General features: G+C 49.9%; 1 protein-coding gene across 2 annotated transcripts in view; it reads right to left on the bottom strand.

Moving 5' to 3' along the window:
* Nucleotides 1–530: 530 nt before the first annotated feature.
* Nucleotides 531–12,275, bottom strand: part of SERPING1 (serpin family G member 1) — a 396,098-nt gene continuing 384,353 nt past the window's right edge. For both annotated transcript variants that reach the window (XM_069629023.1, XM_069629022.1), the window contains exon 8: nucleotides 531–2,046. In XM_069629023.1, coding sequence (XP_069485124.1) covers nucleotides 1,793–2,046 — 254 coding nt within the window. In that variant the 3' untranslated portion in view covers nucleotides 531–1,792. The remainder of the gene's footprint in view (nucleotides 2,047–12,275) is intronic.

The following is a 12,275-nucleotide window of genomic DNA, read 5'->3' as shown; positions in this document are numbered from 1 at the left end:
ACCATGATAAGTGTTTGAATACTGAAAGTGTTTGTAGCTATGTCAACATGCTGCTTATGGTTGCTCATTGACACTGAATATACGGTTCCACACAACATTCTCCAATACTTGCAGCACAAGCTGTTTCTGCAGTAAACTATGCAGCATTTGCAAGTCTTCCTCTCTCTGCTTCACATTTGGCCGCTGAGGACATATTCATTAGTGCGACTTTTGACTCAAACCCCACAGATGTGAGCAGACCTTGCAGAGCTGATTTTTCAAAAGTAGTATCGTACGCTCTTGCGTCTGACCCATTACTCAAGCAAGCTGTGCTGTAAAGCTGCTTAGAAGTGGATACAGCGCAGGGCACATAATTCTCCTCACACCGGCGGACAAAATCACCACACCAGGAAAAGGAGGCAGACTATTTTTGGCACAACATAGTGCTTTTTGTAACGTTGTGCATATGTCTCCTACCACCACAATCCCATCAAACAAATTAACCAACCCCACAAATTAGTGGCAAAATTAAAAATGAGCAAACTTTAAAGTGGTCTCTGTAATTATCTTTATTAAGTAAAGCACATAGCTCAAAATCATCCTCAAGAAAGCTGTGTTACACATCAGGACACTCTCCATGTCTCTACCTCACCCCACACAGTGTAAAAGGCATAACAAAAAGTATCAATCTCTAATGTGTAATTAATGTAGCTGCTGTTGTGACATCCTCAAGCAAGAGGCAGGTTTCTGTCAGAAAAGTGAAATCTCATGTTAAAAGACAAAATGTCCCAGTGACTCGCCTACCTTTCTGTGCAATAAAGACACATGGCCCCTTCAAAATAATGTCTCTGAAAAAATACAAAAATACTATTCGGTTTCTAAGCTCGGCCTGAAATCCCATTTGGAGAAAATCCTCCTCCCTTTTCTACTGTAAAGAAAAGATACTTTTCAAATACTGTTTCCTTCCCTCTCTGTAAAAATAACATTTTCTGGTAAAGCTCAATCTAAAAAGCTCCTTTTGGAAACTATTAAAACAGCACTTCGCATCCTCCTCCCTCTTTCTCCGGACTTCCCGCAGACTGCCGAGAAGCTACAGAAGAGATTTTACAGCTCGACGAATCAGCCTGCTAAAAAGTTCGAGGAATCCCAACTATCGTGAACATTCTGCCGTGTCAAGGTTCGGCCAAACCTATTCACTCAGGGAGCCATCTAGGGCCTTCTGCTACTTGATCGCGTTCACAAGTACCAGGGCATCAGAGGCTCAGCACAGTATCTGTGTACCTGCCACCCCTCTTACCCCCCCCCCCCCACCCCCAGCAATGCTCTCTAGAACCCTGGCCAAGGCAGGCTGTTCTTGCTTTCTTCTGTCCGGTACTGAGGAGAAGGCAGGGTGACTTCTGTGCTCCAACACATGAGAATCCGAGCCAGGCAAGAATCGGGGCCTACTCTGCTTTGGCCCTCATGATATACAGCATTAGCTTACGAGTCACAGAAACACAGTGGGATTGCACCCTGTGTGGTTCAATAAAAAGCTTCATTTTTTATTCGAGTTGAATGGGCTGCACTTAGGGAGAAATTGACATAGTAAGATGGTGAAAGACCAAAACAAGGGATGCAAGAAATATAGGGAAGCAAAAGAGGGAGAGAAGCATAAAGCGAGTATAATATGGAAAAGAGAAACAGTAAGAGGGTTTTAAAATAGGAAAAAACATCAATTGGTAAACAAGAGCGTTGTATTTAACAAAGTAGGCTGGTATAGTATTTAAGATCCTCATTCAATTGGGCTTAAGTGAGGTCCTTGCTCCCCCACTTTTCAGGCACTTGGGTCAGTAATTCTCCCCATTATCATTGGGATCCTGGCTGTCTCGCTCCAGACCACGAAGAGGAAAGGCTGGCGCACGTCAAACACATGCACCGTGCGAGCCAACGAGATGGCAGAGGCCGCCGCTGCCACCACCCCACTCTCATCCATCTGCAGCACTGCCCGGTGCCGGCCACCAGACAACATCAGGTCGTCCCAGGCTGAGATGCCGCACAGGTTGGCGCCTACAAACAGCTGAGATAGGCCTAAAAGAAGAACACGAAAGAGGCAGTTAGGTTCAATTATTCGATCCATGCATCCATCTAACAATCCTCCCGAGCCTCCATCAGACCTTGCTATGCACCTTTTTCACGTTACAATGCATTTTTTATCATCGTACAGTATACCTGCATCACTTGTTACAATGTACTTCCATTGTTTCTCATTGCTTCAAATATATCCAACTATGCACTTCGAAAAATTAAATGCATTTCCATCATATTTTACAATACACTTTTCCCACCAATGTGCTTTTATACCGTCTCATGCACTTCATACCTATCTCACAATGCACCTTCCTCGAGAGGTGCTGCTGGGGGTTGGACGGCTGAGGGGGCTATAGCCCCGGGTCTTTTGGTAGTAGCCCCGGATAAAATCTCTGGGGCTACGACCAAAAGGCTAGCTAGCCCCGAGTCCTGATAGGTTTGGAAAATATCCCAAAACACGCATCTTCCATCACATTGTGAAATGCACTCACATATTTCAATGTGCTCCTATCACATGTTGTAATGCTCGTGTCGCATTTTGCTGTGCACCCCCACTCGATGTAACGTGATACACTACAATGCTCGTTCACCACATTCGTTTTAGAAACCTCTAGATTGCAGTAAACTGCTTCGGAGTGCTCAGCTTGCATAAAGACAAGCTAACACGGTGAGGAACAGGCACATGGGTATTTTGGACAACTTCAGAAATGATAATGCTATTCAAAGGAGACATGAGGAACATAAATAAGGTTAATGGCAATGCTTAGGATATACATTATTGTACCAAGGCCACCAGAGTGAAACTCTAAGCATGGCACGTCCATCGCTTTTTGCAATGCACACCAATCGCATCTCAACACTTCCTTAGGATTTACTAGTGCGCTTCCAAACAATCCTACATTTATTAGTTTAATCCATTTAATGAGAAAGAATGCAAACCGAGCACACCGCACACAAATAAAATATAAAACCAATATATACATGCATATATGTACTCTTGGGGTGGTGCACACCCAAATCAGGCTTCCTGAAACGCAGACTGTATACACCGGTAGAAGCCCGCTGTTCCCGAGCGGCCCGATTGCTGCATGACCATTACCGCTGTTGAGGGTGACTGGCGCCCCCCGCGCGCATCACCGCAAGCCCCGGCACCAAGGACTGAGACGCACACGTCCGTCTTGGTTCGGGCTTCCCGGTCGCTCTGCTGCGGCCAGGAAACGCCCCGTTTATTTGTACTGCACGCGACAGCGTGCAACGTCACGCCGCCGCGTGCGCGCCCGTCATCGGGCGGCGCCACACTCCTCCTTTTTCGGGGAGAACCAACAATTACCAATCAACTATGCACTGCAAACCAAACAAACTGCAACTAGAACAAGTCACAAACCCCTATGCCATGAACACCCCTTTATTGGCATCCACCCGGGTCCCCTTAGCTAGCATTTCTCACCCTCCGGATCATCAGCCAATTGTCCCAGCACGTAATCGGCGAGGCGAGCAGGTTTCCCTCGCCCAGCCCTCTGGGGGTACCTGCGGCTTGCCTCCGGCACGGGTGATCTGTCCGACGGGCCCCGAGCTGGGGACTCCGGCATGCAGGGTGGGTCTCCCTCGTCCTCCAGGACTCCTCCCAGGTCCGGATCAGGAGGTGGGTCAGTTCTAGGATCTGAGTTTTTTGAAGAAGCTTACATTGCGAGTTACTTCCGACCGTTCATCTGACGCAGTCACCATGGAGCCCCGGACCGCCACAAAGTCCAGTGGCTCAGGCTCATACGGCAGGGAGAGCTTCCCATGCGGATGTCGATTGCGAATGAGAACCTCATCGCCCGGCTCCAGCTGTTGTGGGCGAAGCCCCCTCCGCACGTTCTCTTGCTCAATTCTCACTCGCCGGTCCATTTCGACTCGTTGGTCGATCACCGCAGGCTCTCGTTCTCCGACCTCTGGCAACAATCCTCGCGGACACCTTCTGAACATCGCCTCCGCCGGGGCCACCCCCGTGGACACATGGGGCGTGGTGCGGTATACCCTCAAGAATTGGTACAGGGCTCTCTGTAGGGACTGCCTCTGTCCTTGGGCAATCCTAAATGGCTTATTGAGGGTCCTCATCAGACGTTCCGCCTCCCCATTCGCTCGAGGCCAGAGAGGCATGATATTCCGGTGCACCACCCCGTAGCTCACCATCAGTTCAGCAAATCATTCACCCTGGAATGGCGCACCGTTGTCCGAGCACAGCGTGTGTGGAAACCTGTGAGCCGCAAACAACTTTTCCACAGCCACCACCACGTGCTCAAACGCCACGGACTCCACAAACTCCACCTCGGGGTACCTGGAGTACTCGTCCACCAGGACCAGGAAGTGGGTGCCCATGGTGGTGGACCCAAAGTCGGCATGAACCACCTCCCACGGATGGGTTCCCCCTTGGCATCGCCTTGATGACCGGCTCCCGCTGTAAGGGCGATGCTGCCTGGCACCAGACACAAGCCGCCACAAAGTCATCCACCTTGCGTTCCAGCTCGGGGAACCACACCTTCATCCGGAGGCGGGCCTTGGTCTTGGCGGCCCCTTGATGGCCCCAGTGTGCCAGTGCGATCACCTCACCCACCTTTGACTGGGGAACTACAATCCGATCACCCCGAAGTAGGAGGCCCGATGCAGAGAAAGACAGTTCTTCGCGGACCTTCCATAGTTGTTCTAAACCAGTCCGGGCCTCCTGAGTGCGCCCCGCCAGGGCCTCGAGCGCTGACTTCCAGGAGCCTTGCTGCATGGACTGCCTCAGCACCTTGAAGCACTCATCCTGTGCCGCCGCAGCCTCCAACTCCTGGAGAGGCATGGAATTCGGCGTGGCTGCCTCCACCACGACTTGGACATGCTGCTCAGCTTCTTGCTCAAAGGTGTCACGGTCTCCTTCTCCAGGCGCTCCGGGGTGTCTGGATAGGTAGTCAGCTGCGTTATTTGCCCCTGGCCGGTAAACCAGGGTCACCCCATACTCCAAAAGAGCCAGCATCCACCTCTCAATGCGTGCCGGCGGCTTGGATGACGACCCTGCTAGGATGGGCAGCAGTGGTTTATGGTCAGTAACAGCCGTCACCGGGCGTCCGAGTACATAGAGCCAGAAGTGGCAGCATCCCCACAGCACCGCCAGCGCCTCGCGCTCAATCTGCGAGTAACGTTGTTCGGCGTCTGACAGCGCTTTGCTGGCATACGCGACTGGCCGGACGCCGCCGTCACGGTCAACCTGTGTCAACACAGCACCCAGGCCAAATGGGCTGGCGTCGACGATCTCCGATGGTAGTGCAGGATCAAAGAACGACATTGTGTCCTCGGCCGTGAGGGCACTTCTAATGTCATCAAAAGCCGCCTGCTCCAGTGGACCTCAATTCCAGATGGTGTCTTTTCTGGTCAGGGCCCGGAGAGGCTCAGACCTGGATGCCAGGTTCTTGATGAACCGCCCACAGTACGTGACCATGCCCAAAAAGCTTCGCACTTCCGACACAGATTCCGATGGTTGTGCCTTCTGTATGTCCAGTACCTTCTTAGGGTCGGGAGACACCCCCCCCCCCCCTCCTTGAACACGAACCCAAAGAACTCCAGGGAGGGGCGCAGAAACTCGCACTTCTCCTTGTGGAGGGTGAGTTCTAACGACTGCAGCCTCTCGAATGTTTTTGCCAAACGCCTCAGGTGGTCCACCTCCGTCCTTGCGAACACCAGAATGTCGTCACTTATGTTTAGGACGCCCGAGGTCAGCTAGGGCACCCCGAATGATGTTCTGAAATACTTCCGCCGCCGAGGACACCCCAAAGCTCAGCCTTTTGTAGAGATATAGTCCCCGGTGTGTGGTGAAGGTGGTAATGTACCTTGACTCGGGGTGGAGGACGACCTGGTGATAGCCGGCCCGGAGGTCGAGTTTCGAGAAGAAGCGAGCGCCCTGCACCTCCGCAATGATGTCATCCAGCGTCGGTGTGAGGTGCCTCCCCCTCTTGATGGCTTTGTTGGGGATCCTCATGTCCACGCAGATCCGGACTGCGTCCGGTTGTTTGAGTTTCCTTGCCACCACTATGGGGGACACCCAGGGAGTCGGGCCCTCCACCTTTTCTATGATGTCCAGATCGACGAGGCTGTCCAGTTCTTTGTCGACCTGCTCACGGAGGTGGAAAGGTACCCTCCGATGTTTGAGGGCCACCGGCCGTACCGAATCATCAATGTGCAGCCGCACCGGCTACCCGGCCATCTGCCCGATCCCCTTGAACAGGGCACAATGCTTCTCCAGCAAGTCATTAATGTCTTCCAGGTAGACGGAGTACGCAAAGCTGATGATGCCGAGAGCCTCCGCCGCTGCACAACTCAACAAAATGTTCTTGCTCACTGGGGTCACGTAGAAACGTGCTGTGATGTGAGAGCCATCGTGTTCCACTTTTGCTACAAAGGCCCCATCCAGAGGGATGGGTTCCACACCACCGAACGCAAAGATGCAGGCCCTTGGTGTGACTAGCCTGGGCGGCTGATCCATGGCGTTGTAATGTTCTCGGGCCATGACGTTTACCGACGCCCCTGTATCCACAAGGACAGGAACTGGAGACCGGTTCACTTCAACCATGCACCTTGGTTGTCGTCGGTTCCTACTTCTTAGAAGCTCCACACTTGAGAAAGAATATGTTCTCTTCGTCTTCTTCCTCCGCTTCTTCCACCTGGGCCTCCTCCTCGCTCTGGTCCACTTGAGCGACGTTGGATGGCCGACCTTGGCGAGTGGAAACAGTTCAGCCCTGCCCCCTTGGCACCAATACGGGCAAAGTCGCCCTACACACCCTTGAGAAGTGGTCTGGCAACCCGCACCGTCCACATGTCTTTCCAGCTGCAGGGCATTCCGCTGGGTGGGGTAGGTCGTATCCGCATTTTTGGCAAATTTCGCCTGCCCTCCCGGCTCCGTCTCGGGTGCAGCCACCAGATCTCCGGGCACCCCTCCCCCCCCGCCACATCGCGCAGATCTCTTCAGTTTTGATAGGGCGCGACCCGGCCTCCATTCTTGCGGCTCTCGCCTCTGACACCTCGTGGCACCTTCCTAGCTCAAGGATGCGCTGGAGCATTATCCTAGGCTCCCTCAGCACTTGGCGCCTGAGCTTGCCTGACGAGCACGCCTGGATAAGCATGGTCCTAATCATGTCCTCTGCATCGCCCCAGGCACAGGCGAGCGACAGACGCCTCAGGCGCCCATAGAACGTGTCCAAAGTCTCGTCATTTTTGTTTGGCGGAGAGCATCACGAATCGCTCCTAGTCCGCATTGGCAAGAGCAGAAAGTATGCTTGGAGGGCGGCCTTTGTGTGATTATAGGTTCCATTCCCTTGTGGCAGAGATTCAAAAGTCTCCTGGACAGAGGGCCCTGCCGAGTATAACATCGTGGCCAGCCTGGTGTCGTCATCGACCACTTGTGCAGCCCTGAAATACATGTCCAGGCGGTCCACCCACCTTCTCCATCTGGGCCCCAAGCTGGATGGCGGGCCCAACACATCGAGTTCGGGGATGGGCTGCAGGGCAGCATGTGCATGTACCTGGGCCATGGCAGGCGCTGCTTGTTGGACACCAGGTGCAGCAGCTGGTTGAACTGGGGGTTGGAGAGCCGGAACCGCTGCCTGACCATCTGCTGGAGCTGCCGGTTGCTGCATTGGAGGTTGTCGACCCTGCGGGGCCACTGGTGCACGAGGATGAATCTGCGTCGCCACACTGTGCTCCGTCCTGATCCTCGGTGTCACTCATGAGTTTGAGCGCACAGGCACCCCAGAATGTTGATCAGGGGCCGCAACTCAAACATCCAGTCCAAATTGACCCTCAGCATGGACCACCTCTGGATGCAGTGGCTCCCAACACCTCTGATGAAGAGGATGAAGGCTGGTGGAGTCACCAGGATGATGATGAAGGGGATGAAAAAGGCATTCTGCCTTTAGCTGTTCCAAAAATTTGTGGCAAAGGACAAATAGATTCAGCAGGCCCAGCCAAAATAGACCTTGTCCTAGCTTCCACTCGACGTAGAAAACCCAAAATTGAGTCGATGCACTATTTGGGCATAACTCCGTGTAGATGTAGCTGTCAGCTACTAGAATATCCAAAAATTAGGCCTGGGGTTGCTTCAGGGCCCAAACCGGACCCTCCTGAAGTCCCACAGCCCGTTTCACAAAATGGCCGCCAGCCACGTGGGCAACGCACTACCCGCGGCGTGAAACGAAGTCTGTCATCCGACCTCGTTTTGGTGAAAAATTGTTCCGATCACCGCCGGGCCCGGGCATCGTTTCCCCCACTCGTCGCCACTGTTGAGGGTGACTGCCGCCCCCGCGCGCATCGCCGCAAGCCCCGGCACCAAGGACTGAGACGCACACGTCCGTCTTGGTTCGGGCTTCCCGGTCGCTCTCCTGCGGATGGGAAACGCCCCGTTTATTTGTACTGCACGCGACGGTGTGCAACGTCACACCGCCGCGTGTGCGCCCGTCATCGGGCGGCGCCACAACCGCCCTCAGCCCTTTTGTCCCGATGGCGCCTGCATGTACACCACTGAACACCCTCAAATACACACGATGCACCTAAAGGCACTTTCTGAACAAAAAATGTAAAATCACACTGTCCAGAGGCACCCCTGAGCCACTCCGTACTTTCAAAGTCCCTTTTCTATTTCGATGATGGTATGTTCATCAACAGAAAAAAATAGACTTCCTCCGTCTGGCGCGGCTTCATGGCGGCCTCTGGTAAGTTTACATTTTAATTTCTTTATCCCAAAAAGTTTTAGCACCCCTGTGTGGTCTTTGCGACTGCCAAAGTCACGATTACCTGCAGTGGCAGATCGTTGCTGACAGTTAGCCAGCTGCTTCCTGTAATAATCCCTCAAAAAACAAATCCTTGGAGAAAAGAAAAAAAAAAGAAAGATCTTCACATCCACCCATGACCCTCATTGGCCAAGACAACCATGACTACCAAAGGTCTGACTTACAACTGAGCAGAGATTAAAAAAGAAACATGCAACAAAAAACAAAATGGTGTGGGCCGAGTGATGGTTTCACAAACAAATACACTTTCAAATTACTTGAGATAAGAATTTAGTCTGAGGAGTGTATCGGCCACTTTTCTTCTATAAAAGTATGCAAATACTCCCAGAAAATGAACATAGGGATTACAAATACTCCCAACAAATAACACGGAATAGACATGCAGGACCTTGTGTCCCTGCTTTTACCCAAACTCCTTCATGGATGTGTTTGGACCAGTTGTGCATGTAGAACAAGAGGAAGACATTACTATTATTGCTGTCTGATTGGAAGAAGTAAAACATGTATCTTTTAATTCACAAGAATAACTAGGTGAAACCCATTATTACAGAAACATTTCCACTTTCCTGTTAAAACATTACTTGTGTATAAAATGCTCTCATTGGGAAATGGACTTTCATTTTTACTCCCCAAAAATCAGTTTACTCCCAACTTTAGAAAATAGGGAGTAAAATACTCCAACTTCAAAATATTATCTGAAGCACTGGTTTTAATCAGAGAGAAGGTTCGGATTTCACTTTATTTTTAATTAAATCATGCATACATAAAAGCAACCAATAATAAAAATCACATAATAGACATTGAGATCAATACAACTGTTTGTAAACGCAGACACCAGATATTTTCCTACAGAAGAATAAGTAAACAGATCAGAAAGCAGCGGAGGATAAATTAAAGCAGGGCACAACTGTGTAAAACACGTATACACTGCAGCTGGGAACAAAATAGAATGGCCATCAAAAAATGCGTGAGATCTTCCTCGTGGTCTAGATTACATCACCAGGACTTGCCCTCGGAATGACCTCCATACCATTTTGCTGCATCAGACTTCAGTGCCATTTTGTTCAACCTAAATCTTGTAAGCAAGGGACATACACATTCTTTATCCAGATCAGATAAGGTGTTGGCTAGGTCACAGTGTTCAGCAAAGTATATAAGCGTGCAGTAGGTTTAGTTAGCTTGTGGGATTCTCTTCAGAAAAAAGCGAAATCTATCCTTCACAATCCTACATGATTGGTTTTCCATCATTTTAGGGTTGTTAAATCAATTAGGACTGGCTTCCAAAATTCATTTTTGACAAACCTCTATATGATATGGCATTTGTAACGCGCCTATACACAAGTGTTTCAAGGCGCGAAATATAATCAAGGGATTATATGGCACACACCACTACGCCAAACACATGTTTGGCCAACATTAGCAATAACATTTAGACTTGCCTATATTTACAGAAAGATCTCTGGAATGCGGTAAACTCTACATATCGACCAATCAGCATCTCTAGCGCTTTCAGAGTACGGGCTCATTGTCAGAGAGATGTGATCTGAACGGCTACGGCGAGGCGCGAGTTGAGCTGTATACATTTGGGCTTGGTGTAGGGTATGAAGTAATCTCTCGCAGCCCAAGTAAATTCCATTGCAGTAATCTATGCTGACATTACTTCGAGCATTTAGTAAAACTCTCAAAGGGCGGCTACATCCCTTAGGGACATCACGAATATCCCTGAGGAGTTCATCAAGATCGTTAATATACAAATTAAAGAACACCACCACAAATACAAACCCTTTTCAAACCGACACATGGACGGAAAAGTTGAAGACAGTTCACAGTTAGAGGCGTATCTCACCGAAACATCTACATTTAAAAATTAAGTTCCATGGGAACATTCAAAAACAACGAAAATGATAGACCTTTCGCTTCAAGGGCTACCCATAAAAGAGCACGTTTTACACAGTCAAAGGCATTCCAAAGGTATATGACAGCCAATAAGACGGGAGTCTCATACCCGAACCTATAAGTGCTGACAATGGACAAATCCAGTGCTTATCAACCGTTCCATGCCCCTCATAGTAGCTGAAATGGATATTTGAAACTGGGAAAAAATTCTTAAACCCAGTCCAGAGGTTTCTCATGTAGTAGTCTGCCAAAAAGCTTTGATGCCGCATCCAACAAGGAAATTGGCCAACAACATTTAGGATCACCTCGATCCCCTTTCTTAAAAGATTGGTGGATCTCCAACATCTAGACGGCACTCTTACCTGCTTACATATTATATTGAACACATTTTTTAGGCGATGCTGCGTAAGAGATCACTTTGAGAACCAGTCAGATCTTAGTGCTAGCTATTGTGTTTACTTGTGGCATTTTAAACAGTACTAATACTGCCGGCTGACCTCTGAGGAGAGGGACAAAGATAGGAGGCAGTTGGCATGAATTGCAGTATTTCAGACGGGCAGTGTCCACATGCATAATGGAAAAGATTGGTTGTTAATGTTCTTCTGAGCTTCAGGTGGTCAGGATCTAGCTCGAGGGACAACGGAAGAGTATCAGAGTGTGAGCGTTTGAAATGTACGAATCTGCCCCATAAACCTTTCCAACATCCCCAGGTTCTTGGAGGCCAACTATAGGTGTCTGGTTGCTAAGGGGTGTGAGAGCACTGTGGTGATGTAGTCTGGGTTGATGTACCAAGCTTTGTGTGCAGGTCTGAGTCTTGGAGTTGATGTGTTTTCAAGTAGAGGAGGCTTGCTTCTCTTTATTTGCATAGTGACAATCACATCAGTGCTATGTGCTCATGCGTGTGTGTTTATGCAGAGCCCTATCTGTAGGACACCAGCCCCCGACGTTCTAACTGTGGTAGGTTAGAGATAGGAGACAAGTTGTGAGACTTTAAAATTAAAAAAGGCCTCCTCTAAAACCTTTGTTTATGGGGTGTCCCTGTTCTAAAAACAAATGGGTGCTCGTCAGAAGGTCATACAAAGGAAACCTATCTGCCTAACATTTATCTTACCACTATACAAAGAAAAATTCCAAGCACAACAGGGATGGGTTTCCCCCTGGAAGTACATTAGGGGTGGCTGGTTTTCTGACCACGAATCATGAGTTTCCCTGTGTTCCTTCTCGCTCGCTACCATTCTTTAAAGTTCACAGCATAACAGAATTCTTTATCAATTCAGGGCATTTGTTCTGCAACTCTTCGTAGGGTGTTCAGATTCCTGACCTGTGGCTTTCACAGCCTGCCTGATATCCCCATCTGTACCTCCATGTGGGGTATGAGGAGTCTCGGCCCCTTTTGGGCGTGTTTCTTGCAAACCTTCCTGAGTCCGTTATTCCCCCCTGCCTGGGGTATTGGGATTCTCGGTTTCCCGTGAGTTTAGGGCTCTCCCGACCCTTCGTGGGGCAACTGTTTCACTCCTGGCTGGGGTATTTGTA

The sequence above is a fragment of the Ambystoma mexicanum genome, chromosome 12, assembly GCF_040938575.1.
Source record: "Ambystoma mexicanum isolate Mex_15411 chromosome 12, UKY_AmexF1_1, whole genome shotgun sequence".
NCBI classification, from domain to species: Eukaryota; Metazoa; Chordata; class Amphibia; order Caudata; family Ambystomatidae; genus Ambystoma; species Ambystoma mexicanum.
This window is presented reverse-complemented; position numbering and strand designations above follow the sequence as displayed.